The sequence below is a fragment of the Parasteatoda tepidariorum genome, chromosome 1 (genome assembly GCF_982258835.1).
Source record: "Parasteatoda tepidariorum strain Cologne lab strain chromosome 1, Ptep-v5.0, whole genome shotgun sequence".
NCBI classification, from domain to species: Eukaryota; Metazoa; Arthropoda; class Arachnida; order Araneae; family Theridiidae; genus Parasteatoda; species Parasteatoda tepidariorum.
Genome location: NC_141755.1, coordinates 90,195,000 through 90,213,017, shown reverse-complemented (window position 1 = coordinate 90,213,017; position 18,018 = coordinate 90,195,000). Strand labels below are relative to the sequence as shown.

Genomic DNA, 18,018 nt, shown 5'->3' with positions numbered 1-18,018 from the left:
CACATTTCAAAATATTTAAATTTTTTTTAAATGTTAAAATGCTTCCAGATATATAATGCAGATATATTTGTTGTTGTTTCTAATGCCACTTACCAATATCAGAGGACGAACCCATTCATAAACAGATCTTACCATTTATTCATCCACAGATCGTAATTTTGACCTGAACCAGAGAACGATTAATCTTCAATTCAGTACCCCCAGAGATAATGATTTGTTATGGAAATTTGGAGAATTTTGTAATCTGAGAGATTTGATACAGCAGTCATCATTTACTTACTATTCAGGGAGTCTTTCACTGGCATGGATCAGACTGAAGACCTGTTGAACATGGGCCCAACGCCCTACCAACCAGGCCATCCCAGCATAGGTATATTTGTAAAATGACACCCAGTATTTTATATGAAACTGGTTTGAAATATTTCTTGAGCGAGATTAATTAGCATAATCAAACACAACTGAAAAATTTTAATGAATTTGGCACAGAAATGAGAAATATTTTGCCATAACACTATAATACAAAAATAAAAATAATGCTAGGTAGCATTTTCAACCTTAATGAAAACAGATTTTCTATGTGCCACCTCTGTTACAGATTACAAAAAAAACCTTACTTATTTTATTACATTTATTTAATTACAACTTTTAGTTTAATTTTTTCCTTAAAATATACAATAAATAACTAAACTCTATATTTTTTAAATTCAATTTTTATAAACGATATAATTTTTTATATATTAAGGAATTTTTTTTTTAATTGTAAATAAATGCATCTGGAGAAATGCTTAAAAAATTTATTTGATCAATGATTGTGACTTATTCAATCGATATTTAACAGTTTACATAATGAATATATGCCTTTTCAAAATGACCAAATGTTTTAAGTGGCGAGTTATTTTTAAAATTATGTAAAAGAAATTTATTTAAAAAAAAAAAAGAGAAACTAAGGAGAAATGAAATAAAAGATAGATAACTGAAATTAAAGAGAAAGCTAAGAAAATTCGATTGATTTTTAAAAAGGAAACCAGTGAACAATATATTCTTTCTCTGTCTGCTAAAGTTAGATCCCTTTATGTTACTAAGTAATGATATTGTAATTGAACTTCCTTCTTAATTCCCTTTTCTATACAAGCTAAACACATTTTTTTCGTAAGAAGTAATAGGGATGATAGAGGCTCCAGGAAATAAATACCTGAGGTTTTCAGGAAAAAAGTGCAGCTATGGACATTAATTAATATTGGCCAATTTCTGTTTTTAAGAAATTATATATTCCAATTTTAATTTTCAGAAACAAGGAATCCATATATTTCTTTCTATTCTTATTTCATGAAATTTTAAAACTTACACAAAGTATAAATGGATAAAAATCATCCAAAATATAAGCCTTATTTAAAAAAAAAAAAAAAAAATAAGAATATTTATAAATTAAGAAGAAAAACTGGATTTGCCATATTAACCCTCCAAGTGGATTATAAACCTTCCTAGAAAATAATTTCACATTAGTTTTTCTTACTGTTTTCCCCTCCAACAACATGGAAAAAAAAAACTTTTTTGATTTTCCATGCACGTCTGCAACTAAAATTTCGAAAAAAAATTGGAACTAATGCTCAGAGGGTAAAACCTGGTAACACCACTAAATTATTATTCATGCTTATTACTAGAGCCCGGATTTCTATGACCTAAAAAATCTCAACTAATGCCATTAAAAAGTTCAAAAATTCTCTTAAAAATGCAAAAATTGCGCTAAAAATGCCTTATGACATGACTTAAATAAAGTAAAAATATTGAACTAAAACAATGTTTTACTCTTTAAAATTATTATGAGTCATTTAATAAAATATAAAGCAATGCGATACTTCTTCTACGTTCATTAAAGTTTGAAAAATATGTTATATATCCTAAAATAACAAAAAAAAAAAAAAAAAAAAAAAAGGAAAGCTGTAACAAAGACTTACTTCTAAAGATTTTATATCAATCAATAACATAATGGAAAAACATAATGACATGCAGGTGGTATTGAGAATTACAATATGAAATGTAAAATTATAAGATAAATCTTGAATTTCATGTTAATAAAAATGCCCCAAAATATGATAAAAATTGGAAAAAATTAAAAAATGCTTTAAAATACCAATAAATGCTCTAAAGGACAAAAAATGTCCAAAAATGCAAATGTCATCAAAATCCAGGCCTTACTTATTACATTACTTTGATTTCGTTCTCCAAATTAAATATAGTTTTAAAATATCAAAATTGTTTGTAAAGTTTCCACAAATTATATTGTTTTTGGCTTGAGAGAAGTAAAAAATATAAAGTAGACAAAAGTATTTTAAAAAGACATTACCTAATTTGCTCATAAATGTTATAAAAAACACAAAGAATAATATAGGATCTTTTCGTTTTGTGAGTGATCCAAGTTGACTGTTAACCAAATACAGCCAAATGCAAAAATTTCCCACAATTTTGTTCAAAATCTGAAGGAAAAAAACCCAGTTCTGAAGCTTGCTTGTTCTTCACACATGCACCAACAGTTAAGCATGATTTGTGACAAAACACCGGTTACACTTAGTTCTTTACAAATCAACAAAGGTTGTGGCAAATATTTACATCAAAAATTAAAACGTTGATAGGCTCCACCCAGCACATGCTTTATCAGTGAATTCAAGCCAATATTGCTACATTCAAAGAAAATATAAGAAGTGTATTATTAAATTTGTTGAACTCTTACTCTACATAACTAAGCAATCATTACACTCTACCATACATTATTAATTTATGATCCGAGCTAGAAATAATTTTTATATTCTATTCTCAGTTAGAATATGATAGAGGTTCTATGGCCAGTATTTATATAAAAGTACCATAGGAATTGCTCCTATAGAAGGGGATACTTCTGTATTGATACCTGCCTATACCAACTGAAACACTATTAGAGCCAGATATTTCATATTATCAATAACTTTATAAAAAAATATAGAGAGAGGTATGCTAGAGGAAGGCTACAAGTTCCTTTTAAGCTGATTTCCTTCTGTGATTTTTTTTTCAGTTTCTCTCGGACCAAAATGGTGATTACATTTGCACATATCAATATGGAAACCTTAAAGAAGATATTTCTGTGTCGTGATCTGTGGCAGAATAATCATTAAGGCCTAGCAACTTCCGGTCAGTGGCCCGACAGAAACTAGAAAAAAAAAAAAAACATCATAGAACAGGGACCAACTAGAAAAACTCATAGCTATCCCCAAGCAAACATCTACACATTATTTTATTAATAGAAATTGCAAGTTTAAAGCTATTTGGCACCTTGGCGATTGTAGTTGGCGCCACATATCCCTGTAGGGAAATATACTCAACCTTACTCAAAAGACTGTTGTGGCTATTGGCTATACAAAAAGAATTATTTTAATTCAGATGAAAGTACAGAGCCCTGCATAAAACAGAATCTCAAGATTCCAGAAGCCTTCAATGGTTGTCAAATATTATCTTCGTTTTTAAACCAAATTTAGGTAGAACTCAAAAAATTTTAAAATAAAAGCACATCAATCTAAAAAAAAAAAAAAATGTTAAAGGAAGCTTATCTAAAACTATTATAGTAAGATATTTATTATTCCTACAAATAATAGTACACTAAACATATTAAATCTTATTTAACAACAGCCAAATTTAAATCTGGTAACAAAAAGACTATAGACATCAAAGCTACATAGGCCATTTCCATTGATTTGCAGGAACTTCAGTTTCCAGATTTTGCCATGGCTTCCAAGTGATCATCTTCCTAGTTAACATCAATTCTTTCTCTGCCTGTAGAATAAGTTCTTCAACTTGACCTCCGTTAATTTTTTCTTCCAACTTCGCTACATCAGATTCAGAGGTCACCAAAGCAAGTCGCTCTTGAACCAATTTTGATGTATGTTGACGATAGGCAGCCTCCTTAGGGATGTTTTCTAAAGAGCGTAATATTTTGTTGTATAGTTGTGTTAATACACGGTGAGGATGTTTAGAAACTGCTAAACCCGTTAATTGGGTGCATTTTTTAACAGCTCCGGACATTTTGATGTTTGTTTATTTATAATTATTTTTCACTTGAAATTTTATGGACTATATCGACTTATTTCTACCTGCTTATTTCGCTTTTTTGGTCGAAAGTGAGGCTGCACAGCTAGCGGAATAGCTTGTTCTTTCATAATCAATCAATGCAAAAATTTATTCAATGAAAAGCTTGCATTAATTGTGATACAAAGTTTTGAACTTTTGAATTTTATCTTTAAAATAATAAATAGTTTACAGAAATTTAAGATATTTCATCCTCTCTTTATTAGTCATGACCGCAATCACAGTAAAAATTGCTTGTAAACAAACAAAAATTTCGGTAATTTCAATGCTGCTCAACTTTAGATTCTATAAATGATTTTCTTTTAATAAAATGTTTGTGAGCTATAGTTAAATAGTTCATGGTTTTTAAAAAATAGATTTTTGTCTTAAGTTTTTCTATTAAATTATTATTTTTAAATGAGACTTCCAATAAATTTCGTTTTTTGTCGACATTTATCTACATTTCGCGATACTTTTATTAGCAAATACGGGAAACCGGAGAGCCAAGCATGGTTCCCAGGACATATGTATAAAGGTTAATATTTCTACTTTTTCTATCACCAGTTTTAAAAGAACAGTAACTGAAAGATATTACTAGTCCTTACACATTTTCACTGGTTCCTTTTCATGTCACTATTAGATTTTAATTTTTTAAAAAAAATATTTTTAAAATGGATTTAATTGAAAGATTACTGTACAAATTAGGCGTAAAGTTCACAGCAATGAAGAAATGTCCTATTCTGGGTTAATACACAGTCCAAAAATATGAAGTCTACATAATCATAACAGGATATATTCTGTTTATAATTTAATATAGGATATGGTGAAATTAGTTTAATTTTAGTCTTGGACCAACGGACCATTATTAATTTTGAGCCATGTTTATGATTGTAAATCAGAGATCTTTTCCAAAAAGCAAGTGACCATTCTTCTTTTCAAGAATGAAAATTTCATATTCTGAACTGGACAAGTCAAACAATAGACTGACAGACAAATGTAGCCTTTTAATAGGCAATATGCAGACCAGGGCTAAGATCTTAAAAATTTCAATTTGGTTTTGGTCAGGGTTTTATTGAAAACTGTTCAATACCTTGAATTTTAAATAGACGAGAAAATTTTATTTCTAGGGTGCATAGCGTTTTTAAAAAGTGCTTAATTTTCCCTTTTTCAAAATGAGATTTTACCATGCTCATTTTCGCTATGAATTATGCAAAAAGACACTGTTCACATTGTGTTTTTCAAGTTTTCACAATTAATTCAGCTCCAATTTTTTTCAGTGTATTGTCAGTCTGTAGCGTATGAAAACGCCATTTGTATTACATGATTCAAAATTTCATGGTTTTTGGCAACAAGTTTTCACAATTAATTCAGCCCCAATCTACTTCAGTGTATTGTCAGTCTGTAGCGTATGAAAACGCCATTCGTTTTACATGATTCAAAATTTCATGATTTTTGACATCTGTCAAAAACAATGCCAAAAGGTTTTTTCTTTCTTTCAACATGACGGTTAAAACAAAATAAAACTGTCAATTGTCAAAAACTTTCCTACCCTGCCTAGTTATGATATTTTTTTAAAGTGCTTAAAAATATTTTTTGAGTGCTTAAAAGGTGTTTATTTTTTGTTGAATAATTTGGCTATGCACCCTGATGCATCTACAATCAGTCTCTGCAGTACTTTTCACTCCACTGAATTGCTCATCCTCAATCTGTTTGCAATCATTAAGGTCAGCGGAAATAATTTTTTCTTTTTAAATGTTCGCTTTTTATATCAATAAATAATTAGTTTTGGGCCTCTTTATGTAATTCTAGGTAAGATTTCTGTATCATATTCTATGCCAAAAGAATCGCTCAGTCTTGGCAACTTTCGGGCAGTTGCTTGCGAGAATCTATAAAAGACGTCACAAAAGGGGATCAATTCAAAGGGTGTAATTCATAATACCAAGTTGTCGTAAACCCATAAAAGTTGAGTCTGCTGTTCAGCAGTTATGAAAAAAATTTCCTTTGCATGTATTTTTCGAAAGATTTGAAAGTTTAAAATTCATTCCAAGTCGTATAAATTGTAGTTGGTGTGACAGATCACGATACCTATATTCTGTCAATAACAAAAACTTTAAGGATAATGTATGTTTTTTTTTTTTTTTTTTTCATTTGGAGTGATTTTAAGGGGTGTCTATTAATGCTATGAAGCTTGTCTAAATGTTTATCTAACTGATTTCTAAAGAGAACTCAAGATGTAAATAAGCTTTAGGAGAAACCTTATTGTTAACAACATTAATTTCTGTCAGAGTTGATTGGTAACGCTGTTAAACGGGTGAGTTAAAAAAAAAAAAAAAAGGGAGATGGCTTTTTTTTACGCTGAATTATAAACTTCGAAAGGTAATAATAAAATATATTTAATTATTCATTGGAAAATTTTCTTACTGCATCCAGATTGATTGATGAATGTACCAATCAAGCTCTAACTTTCTAATTTTTGTGGGGGTGAAAAATTAAGTTGAAAACTTGTTTGGTCTAATGTAATCATGTCTACCAATCTGAATTCAGTGAGAATAGATGATAAGGTAGCGAGAAACCTATATCCAAATCAAACTGTACGAAAGTGTTATTTTTTGCAGTTTGATTAATAGAGTTTTCATTTTAATCTGAATAATGCTTGAAAATGTTTTGCTTTCTTTTATGTTTTATTTATTGCATTTATTTTAATAGTTGGGAATGTGTTTTATCTCTTTGCATTGATTATTTTGTAAGAGTTTAACTGAGTAAATTAGATAAAGTACTAATATTGTAGTAACATTGCATAGACTAACATTTTAACACATTGTACTAACATTGCAACTGATTTCTTATCTAATGTGTCAAATAAATGATATCCATATTTAGATATCTTCTGAAGAGAATTTATGATGTAAATAAGTATTTGGAAATATCTGTAGACGCACCCATTTTCTGGAAAAAAAATTTTTTATAACCAACCACATTTGGCACTATTTGATTAGTGCCAATTTTATACCATGCAATAACGGAATCAAATAAAGCAACTCTATTAAATTAAAATTTTACCTCTAAAACAGACATTTTTTAATTTTAAAATACAGTTCATAAAAGAAAATACTGCAGATTTATATTAAATCATTTCACTAGGCAGCAATTTTATACCTCTACGTAAAATTAAAAGAAGCAACATGAATCCATTTTCACAAATCTTCTTTAAAAGTCTTCTAAATGATAAAAGGTAGAGAATATTTAATTTTGATACATCTTCTTCAAAAATCTTCTGAGGCCATCGTCGTTCACAATAGCAATCCAAAAATGCTTGATATCAAAAGCACACATAAAATTTCAAAACAACTACATACTTAGGTGAATTCAGATTCCATTTCAAACTCAGCAAAAACTATTATAAATTACTCACTACCACATATCCCTATAAAACCCAAAATTTATATATATATATATATATATATATATATATATATATAAAACTTTAATACAATAATATTGAAATTATACTCCTCCTGTTCCACATTTATTTAAACCCACCTTAAAGAACCAATAAAATTTACAATAGAGAAATTTCATTTCGGATGTTTGAATAATCTTTTCTGTTAATAGGTATTTTACAAATGCAAGCCAAGTTAGCTGTTGTTGATTGTATCATTGAAGTTCATGATGCTAGAGTATCCTTTTTGTAGCTTACGTTATTTTACATTTGTTGTCAATATTCTACAAAATTTTTATCAGAATTTTTGTTTGTTTTTATGTTAAGTTGTATCTGTTTAATCTTGACGAGCTCTTTATTTTTTAAATGCCATGAACGATGGAACTAATATAATGAGAATACATGGAACAAATCATCGAGCTCATTAAACACAAGTTGTTTGGAATTATCAAAAAAAGTTATTTTACCCGATGAAAGTTATTATTATTACTAAAATAATTGAATTTTTCAGTTGTTCTGTGTACAAAACATCTGGTATAGTGCTAAATAAATTATCACTATAGCATCTTTTGACTGCTACAAAGTTTGCAATTTATCAACATATTCTAAGTTTCCTCAGTAACGATATGTAAAGTAAAGCATATAAAATAAATTATTTACCTTAGTAATTGTTTTTTAAGAAAAAAAATTTTTTATTTAAAAAGAGTTGCAGAAAATTAAAGTGGGAAAAATTATCTTAATCTGTGAAAAAATTTCTGAAACTTAAACATTCTACAAGATGCTCTCAAGTTTTTCTTCTGCCTGAAAAAAAAATCCCTTCAGTCTCCTTGTTTCTGAAAATTATAGTCTCATGCTGGCTAATTGACTCTTTATCACAGCACCGCTTGGTGGCTCTGATTTTATATAATTCGTGATGGTGCAGACTTCATTCATAACAATGAAATATCAAACATAAAACGAATTAAGAAACTACTTTTTAACTCTTTATTAAATATCGAATTTTATAAAAAGGTTTTCAAATCATGCTGTAAAAGTTATTCTTGCAATACTTTAAAAATCTCCTATTTTAATGTTTTTAAAATTTTAATTGCATTGAAAAATAGAAAATTTCTTTAGTATTAGTCAAAATTCCATTCACACACCACACAAGCTGGAGCAGCAACGATCAGGCAGTAGGGACCAACTTGACTACCTCTTGTGTATAGCAACATCTTTGATTGTTCATTTCAGTGACTATCTGCAATTTCTTATCAATCAATTCTGGTGTAGCCTTCCATGGTTTTAACTAGTTGTGTAATTTATGGTGTAGGAGATGAGGAACAACATATTGTTTCCTTTCATTGTTTATCGTTACATAGTTATTGAACAATTAAATTAAAGAAGTGTTTTTATTTCTGGAATATTTTTTTTTTTCTTATTGCCTCCATAAGGATTTTTAAAAAAGTTTAGGAAAAATTTCTTACTACTGGTAACAATAGAGTTTTTTTATAGATTTTTTAATATTTAGCTGGCAAGTTTTTTTTAAAAAAAAAATCTTGTTGTAGTTAGCATTTCATTAAACTAGAGTACCCAATGTATTAATGTGTCATTTTATTCAATATTTTGTTCTTAATTAACTTATAGATTCCTTTTAGTGGTCGTAATCCAAAATTCTACTCTATGCTTACTGCAGTGAAACCTCATCTGTTAGTTTTAAACAAATGTGATAAAATAGAGTACTCCTATCGAAAGAAAATCAAAGACAGGCTTTTAAAGGAAAATATCCAAAATGTATTATTTACGAATTGTAAAGCCAATAGGAAAAGTGGAGTTGATAAAGTAAGCCATGTGTATCTTCTTTTGTATTGATTTTGTAAAAAAATTTTTTATTACATTATGCATTATTCTTTATTGAAACACATGCTTTCAAGCCCTTTGGAAAAATCCACTAAATGTTTTTTAGATGAAATGTGGTAAGTCTGCATTATACAGTACCCAGTTGACAAGAGTTTTCTTAATATTATGTAATCAAATATCGAGCTAATTTAAAATTTAAATAAAAGTGTATGCTGAAAATAAAAATAAGATGTAATAATATGTTTGGATAATTTTTTAAATTTTCTGTGCGGTTAACAAAAGAGAAAAAAATTCGCTGGGTAACTTTCAATAAAAGAAATAACATACTCTAGCTGTAGTTTTTGTGATTTTAAAGGTGTTTCCTAGTGCAATTTTTTGTCCTTTTTTTAAATGTTTGCAAAGATTGTTAAATTTAAGCACAGAACTATAAAGCTTGTTCTTCACTAAACTTGTAAATAATAAATACTTTTTAATGACTATTAACTGTTTTTGATATTGATGATAAATGAATTCATACATTTATTCTGAATGGATTCATAAGTTTTGGAATTGTGTCAAGATTGTGTATCTGTAAATATTACCCAAACTATCCCAAAATTGTAATTTTTTTTTATTTAAATCAATATGAATTGACATATTGAATATGAAATTGTTCTTTAAATATGAAACAATATAAATTAAATTAAATAAATTATATATTAAATTATTTTAATTTATAAATTAAAATAATATTATATATAATTAATTTAATTTAATATATAATTATTATATAAAAATCATATAAAAATATTATATAATAATTTAATATAAATTAAAATAATATAAAATTTTCCTATTATTCAAAACATTTAAAATTGCCATTAAATTGTGTTTTCCATAATATTTTGTTTAAACAACCAATGTTTGATTTTATGGGTTTTGTTATTTACCTCTGATTAGTATCAAATTGAATATGGCTAGATTATGGGTTTCAAATGTAATCAACGATTTTTCTATAATTAGTTCTGAAGATTAATTTTCAAAGAATCTATTTACAAAGAGAGACTACAATTGCAGCACAATAACAGTCTTTGCCAGTCTTTATGGTGGGCTTAAGATAATTTTTTTTTTATCTCCGATACATTATTACATATTATTGAGAAAAAAAATTATTTTCTTTTTTTTTTTACATATGATTGCATTAAACAAATGATTGTTAATGTTAAATGAATAAGACTTTTGCTTCTTTCCATTCATTTCTGGCAAGTCTTAACATGGTCTTGAATATGGGTGCCTATTTTTGAGTGTTTGAAACATGTAGAATTTTATTTCCGTCTACATATATTTAAAGTCAATGAAGTTTTTTTAATACATAATGTGATTGTATTATCTATGAATTTTTTGTTAATTGTTTGAATTTTTTTCTGTGTGTATTTTTCTTATGCATCTGCTATTTTCAAAGTTTTCTCAAGGTTTCCACAACAGAAAAAGGGTTTTTGAACATATAATACAATCAAATTTTTTAAAGAAGGAACTTTGCTTGTGGATAAATGTTTAGATCACCATTGTAGATTATATTGCTAAAGATCTCCCTTTTTAGTGCCATGATAGTGTTAATTTAGACATGAATTTTGGACCTACTAATAATGAGGAATGAGGCCTGGTAGCTAACTGCTAGTGCTTCATGTTCCCATGCCACAGGTCCAGGGTTCTCTCCTCGAAACTGGCAATGTTGACCCAATCTTTCATTCAGTGAGTCAATAAAATGCATCTTGCAGTTTAAACACTGGGAATTCCGTGAACAGGCTGACCACCTGACTGAAACATCATTCTGCTTTTGCACAACAGAGCCCAAGGTCTAGAAAACGGGTGAGCACAGTAGACCTCAGCCCACCATGGGCTGTCACACCATTGAATTTAGTTTAGTTTTTAATAATGAGGAATAGCGTTTTAAATTAAATAATCAATAATTTTAAAAAAGTTACTTTACCGAAATAATATATATTAAATTAATATGTGTTTGAGGATGGTGGTAATTTACGAGTTTAATCTTGGTTTCTGAGTTTACTCCTTGGTATTATATTTCACTCCTTTAAAATGAATAAAGGAGTGAATTACTCTTAATTTTTTTTATTTCACATAACTGCTGACATGTGGTATTAGAATTTATTTCCTCTGTATCAGTATTTTTCTTTCTCCTCTCTTTCTGTTATGTAATGTTTAGTTTCTTATAAATTTCAGTGCCAAAGTAAGGGATATATTTTTTTCATTAACTAGACAAGTTTTAAAATGTTAAATTTATAAGTGATCTGTACTGTACAGAATATTATTCATACATATTCTACTTAACTCATGTGTATGTTAGTTTTATCTAAAGATTTATTTAATAAATGAATATGAAAATTTAAATACATTATGAAATAAAAAAAACTAATATTTTGTGTTTAGTATTTCTAAATTTTAATAATTGTTAATTTCAGATTATTCCAACAGTGTTGGAGTTAATTGAGATGTCTTCAAAGTATCAAAAAGGCATGGTAAGTAAACTTTTTTTATTTTACTGTTAAGGTATACTTTGTTGCATTGCTCTTATGTATAGTGTTTTTTTACCACCAAATTCTTTATGCTATTTTATTAGATTATTTTTAAAATACTGTACACATTTCTTGGTTATGTTTTATTTCTATTATAAAGTATGTTAATTAATTTTTAATTAAATGTTCAGCTTTTTTGAAAAATCTGATTAAAAATGAATTTATTCAAGCATTTCAGCGATGTGCATTTTTTAATGTTTACAAAAAAGAAGGGTATAATTCCTTTTGTAGGGGTGCATAAAATTCTCACATTCTATTTCTCAAAACAGATTTTTCTAGATTTGATTTGTCACAAAATTCGGCAAATTTTTTTTTTTTTTTTTGCTTCAAATTTTTAACGACTTTTTCAAAATACTTTTAGAATGTAAAGTTTGTATGATGATAAAACTTTTTAATAATCTTTTCTTTATTAGCAAGGAAAAAAATTTCATCTGAGTTTACACAATTCTTGTATAAATTAAAAATTACCATAGGTGTTTAAATTAATCAAAATGAAAATGTATTGAAATGGTAATAATTTCTAAAACTAAATTTAAGGTTCCACTCGAAACCTTAAGAAGTCTTAAGACTTTTTGAAGACTTTCATCGATTAAAGGCCTTTACTGATGAACACTGTTAATGTCGTTTTTTCCATGCACAGTGTAAGAAAAATTTCTCTAAGTTCACCATTTTTCATTTGTTCTGAAAAAAATATTTATTATGCTTTTTATTGATGAAAAGCAATCAAAAACCAGGGGTCTGTTTAGAAAAAATTTGTGTCTGTTAACGGACCCCTCAGAAAAATTCTTTTTATAAAAACGGACCTTTCACAAAATATTTTAACTTAAAAACTGACCCTTCACAAAATAATTTATCTTTTAATCGGACCCTTCACAAATTTGCTTATCTTCATTATTGTTTTGTTAATTGAATAAACCCTTCTCAGGGGAAAAAAAAAGAAAGACGAGTTGTAAACAAACTAAGTTTTGTCTTCGACAGATGATTCTTCCATTATTCGTCCAAAATGATGAATATTCTGTGTTCAGCAGTATAGGCTAAATACCAAATATTTGTATTTTGCATCTCTAATTTAGAAGCAGCAATTGCTGTTTATTTTTGAAAATTTAATTATTTTTATTATAATTTTGCAGTGTTGAGCATAATCTTGTATCTATTTACAATGTAAAAATTCCTTGAAAAAGTTTTTTGCAATGACAGGACCCTTTTTGCACAAATTCACAAAAGCAAGACCTTGGTTGAAAGAATGTGACTTAACCTTTATTTTATATTCACAAATTACCAGTAGTTTTGTCATAATTTTACAAAAACAGGTCCTTTCACAAAATGTTGGGACATACCCCTGAAAACTGTCTAAAATAAGCATTTACATTTTGAGGGGAACAATTGAATTTTGTTATGATTTCCAAAATGTCTATAAATCTTAGTAGTTGATAGCCTGAAGACAGATATTTAAATTGCTTGAATAGAAACAAGATGTTTGAATTTTTAATTTGCGTAAATATTAACCGCGGTATGTAATTTTGATATTGCATGAATACTGTTCACAATGTGCGGCTTTTAAATCACGCAAATATGAAATGCAATGTTTGATTTTAAAATCCTGTGAATACAAATTACAATATTGGATTTTAAAAATGTGTGACCATGAATCATCACTTTGGATTTTCAAATCATGTTAATTTGAATCATGTGGAGTAATTTTAATACGCAAGAGTACGAATCAGGATGTCTAATTCTCAAATCATGTGAATTCAAATCAGGAAATTGGATTTTAAAAACGCAGGTATACAGGTCGTGATTTTTAATTTTTAAATTGCTTGTTTCATGACATTTGGTTTTTAAATCATATTTATTAGAATATGAATCTCAACATTTAATTTCTTTAAACCACATGGAATAGTGTCTCTGTAAATTGTGTTAACACGTCTTTACTTATTGAAGGCCTCAAGTAAATCACGCCATAGAAGAAGAAAAATGAGACTTTTTTTGTAAGAGCTTGAATTTTAATTTCTCTTTCAAAGTGGAAAAAAATCAGTGCTGAAATTAACATATTTGATTTTGGATATTCAAAAAAAAAAAAAAAATACTTTGATTCTGATATTTAACTAGCAGTTTTTTTTTTTTTTTTTTAAACAGGGAAAAATTTTGTAAAGAGACTCATTTTGTTTTTACGATAAAAATTTTGTGAGAATTTTTTTATCATTATTTTTAATTTGATCGAAGTCATTCCCAGGGCTGCCTAAATTTTCCCTGTAATTTTTTTTACATGCGTGGACATATTCTGCACCCCTGATAGAGAGTTTAAATATTTATCTTTGTGTATGTGGGTGATTCTCACGAAATATGAGAATTCACTGTCCCTTGCTCCAAGATGTAATACTATAATACTAAAAGAACTTTCTTTTAAAAAAAATTAATAAATAGCATTGCTGTTATCATTTTAAAATGACTTTACACTAGCATTGACTGTTTTGTATAGTTAAAAAATTGAATTGAACTTCAAAATTTTATGTTTCTGGCATGCCACAAACAATGTTTCCAATCATAACTAACTTCAAAACTTCCCATAAAATTTCAATATCTAATTTTTTTTAGCTCAATTTTTTTTATCTAATTCTTTCTACAGTGGATAAGAAGAATTGATTTAAGTAATTTATGGTCCATCTAACATAAAGGCTTAAGTTGAGTTACTTACTATTAACTTAAAATGACTGTTTTTTAAACTTCTAAGCTAATATGTCATTTTCCTGGCATTGAAGATTTGGTGAATTTCTATTTTATTTTTTATCTTGAGCAAATGTCTATAAATAGCTGTCTGTAAGATATTAATAAATGTAACCAAAGAATTATACAAAAAAAAGAAGAAAAAATTTAGATTATTTTGAAGACTTTAAATTTGAAGAAATTGTTTGGTCCGAATTGTCATGTTTCCAAAGAATCACCCATATATCATGCGCATGCATTTTAAAGAATGATTACAGTAGAGTTTTAATAATTTGAGTCTGGAGTTTCTCTTAATCTGAATAAGTGAGGAAAAAAAAAAGCAGTTCAGTATCCATAGAATGACTAATGCTTACATGACTCAAGAAAGAATTATTACTTCTGCCTTGTAAAGCCATCTTAACCATACATAACAGGGTTTCACATCCAAGGGAGGAGGAACTAAATTGTGATGAGATTCTTGCAATGTTTTTATCATGACTTCTCAATTGAGCCTATGAATCAAGTGCTACAATGTTTAAGAAGGTATTGTCGTAGATGGCTACATTGTTTAAAAAAATTCATCACTGCAGATTTTTACTAGCCATCAAAGAACATTTAACTGTGCTGAAATTTAAAAATTGCTTTATTTCTATTTATTTATCCCATTTACCTCCAACTCAGATTAACAAAACTCTGCTGTATTATATTACACATTACTATAATAGCATTTAGATTGTCATATCTTATTAGTATAGATAAAGTTTTTTACAATCATTTTCTGGCAAAACATTTTATATATTTTTTTTAAATTTCAATTTTGAAGTTCTTTTTCTTGTACTAAACACTTTAAAAAGCAAAAAAGAAAAGTTTTTATTGCTATATTAATGTATCTTAGTGTTGTAATTATATATTTATTTATTTTTTTAAATTTAGTTATTTATTTATTATATTTATTTCCTTATTTATTGTTTTGTGATCTCTATGTTAATCTGGATGCATTTAAATTTAAGGCTGCAGACTTTGCTCTAATGGTGATAGGAATTCCAAATGTAGGAAAATCTTCTATAATAAATAAACTCAGAAATATTCATCTAAAAAAAAGTAAGGAACAGCAAAAAAGTCCTAATTTTTATTGCTAGTTTTGTATTATTTAATCAAAAAGTGTGATCTTATTAATTTATTTTTAAGAAAAAGCTTCACACGTGGGGGCTGTTCCAGGCATCACTAAATCTGTTTTGGAGAAAATTAAGGTATGTAATATTTTCTTCATTAACTCTATATTTATAATTAATTAAAATATAAAAAATTTGTATTACAATTCTTTTCAATATTCTCAAAAAATGAAACCTTCAAATTTTGAACATGGCTGAAGACACCAATGAATTAGTTACATCAAAGAGTTGATATGTTAAGATTTATATTTTTTGTTTCCTTTTTAGTCAATAAAGTAAATAATTTGGCATTCTAAAAAATATGTATCATGTAAAATATTCAGAAACGGAACTAATGACAGGATCAAAATGGTTTATTCTGAAAAATATTTACAATATAGTTTGCAGCATATTTTTTCTTTTGTTCTTAGTGTTTTATTTACATTTTCTTACCTTTAAAGTAGCATTCCAATATGTTAAGCTATTTATCCTTTTATTTCAGTTACATTTTTAGTACAACATTGCTTTGTTTTTGACAGCATTTGAAGATTATTAAATTTTCATTTACTGTTGATTTTGCCAACATTTTAACTTTATTTGAAATTTAAACATCTGACTGAAATTTCAAGTTTAGTTTCTTGTTGGAGTGACTAAAGGAAATTATTTCGATATTATTTATCTGAAAAGGGATTGGAATAAAAGTAATCATTTTAAAATCTTAAAAACTAATTTTTTTTTCTGGTTAGAAAAAAACACATCACAAGGAATTTTAGCAAAAAATTTATTGATTGGAAAAGGTCTTTCTTTTCTTATTATGAGAATAGGAAATTTATTGGAAAGTGCATTAGAAATAAAGATTGCTTGGTTACATCAAAAAATCGATGGTCTTTCATATTTTTTTTTTAAAATTGGCTAACTGTATGCTTATATTTATCTTTGAAATTCAACAGAACTGTAAAACTGTAAAAATTAAAAGACTATTTGTTATTTGCTGAAACTGCTATGTATATTTAGTTATTTTATGACAAATATCTTTAATTTATTAAATTCTGAAATTTATTATAAATGATTTAATATACTTTACCAATTTATTCTTAAATATAGACTAGAACAATAGATGTACTCATCTACTATACTTTATCACATGGTTATGATTGCATATTTCACTGTTATGAGTTAGGGTTTGATTGTGCACTAATTACATGCTGTTCATTGTATGTATTTTTATTTAATTTTTAAAAATTAAATAGTGCAGCACTACAGTTTTTTTTCCTTCATATTTCAAAATTGTTTAAGAAATATATTTAGATTATCATTGAATTTTTCTCCCCCATATATAATCACATTAATAAATTTTTTTATTCAAATTAAAAGAAATAAATCAAAATAATTATAAGTTTGCATTTTTAAATTTAAGGAAACTACTAGGTCTGTTTGGCTATTACTTCTGGGTTTTTTCCCCGAACATTATATCTGTTTTTGTTTATCTTGAAATTAATAAAGGTAAACATTTTGTGATGCAGTTTTTGTTTTTTGCAGCACATTATAAAGTTGTGAAAAGCTCTTTATTCTGAAAAGAATTTCAACACAAAGTGTATTGCTTTATGATCCAAAACATAGATTAAAACACCATGTTTATAAGCTTAAGTTCAAAATTTAAAGGAGACACAAATGTTGAAAACTTAGAAGATTGCACTTTTAGATCGACCAATGATTTGGTGATGATCCAAAAATTAATACAGATAATTTCATTAAATTTGGTTGTTATTCTATTTTATATTTATCAAAAATGTTACTTTTTCACTTATATAAGTGCTAAATATATTTTTAATTATTTTGTGTTTCATATCAAGTATTGCTATGATTTTTTTATTTCGCTCTCTAGTAAAAGTTCATAAATGTAGTTTTTAATCAGTGTCCATTTTTTGAAATGTAAATAATTTAATAAAGTGCACTTAGAATTTTTTTTCTTTTAGAGTAAAATGCATTTGCTTTTTCTGATTGTTAAAAATTTATAATAATGTATAAATAAATAAAAACTTTGTTAAATAATCTGTAATACAATAAAGTTCTGAGTTTTTAAAATCTTTATAAAATAAACTAATAATTAACTTATATTTTACAATACCTAGTGTTTTTAGCAAAATGATTAAAATCATTTTAAAAATACTACTTTTATTTTTGATTCAAGTATTTTGCAAAAATAAAAACCCATCAGCAAAAA

General features: G+C 27.0%; 2 protein-coding genes across 2 annotated transcripts in view; one reads left to right on the top strand and one right to left on the bottom strand.

The window, feature by feature from the left end:
- Nucleotides 1-3,585: 3,585 nt before the first annotated feature.
- Nucleotides 3,586-4,117, bottom strand: ND-13B (NADH dehydrogenase (ubiquinone) subunit ND-13B). The gene has a single exon (XM_016064022.5). The coding sequence runs from the start codon at nt 4,048-4,050 to the stop codon at nt 3,700-3,702; it is 351 nt and encodes a 116-aa protein (XP_015919508.2). The 5' UTR covers nt 4,051-4,117; the 3' UTR covers nt 3,586-3,699.
- A 55-nt stretch (nt 4,118-4,172) lies between these two features.
- Nucleotides 4,173-18,018, top strand: part of LOC107448722 (mitochondrial GTPase 1) — a 28,314-nt gene continuing 14,468 nt past the window's right edge. The window contains exons 1-6 of the mRNA XM_087168749.1: nt 4,173-4,627; nt 7,705-7,769; nt 9,155-9,349; nt 11,827-11,883; nt 15,654-15,744; nt 15,832-15,893. Of these exons, the coding sequence (XP_087024875.1) occupies nt 4,510-4,627; nt 7,705-7,769; nt 9,155-9,349; nt 11,827-11,883; nt 15,654-15,744; nt 15,832-15,893 (588 nt within the window). The 5' untranslated portion in view covers nt 4,173-4,509. The remainder of the gene's footprint in view (nt 4,628-7,704; nt 7,770-9,154; nt 9,350-11,826; nt 11,884-15,653; nt 15,745-15,831; nt 15,894-18,018) is intronic.

What these genes read in the sequence shown, in the direction of transcription:
- ND-13B (XM_016064022.5), bottom strand. Translation starts at nt 4,050, where the DNA reads ATGTCCGGAGCTGTTAAAAAATGCACCCAATTAACGGGTTTAGCAGTT.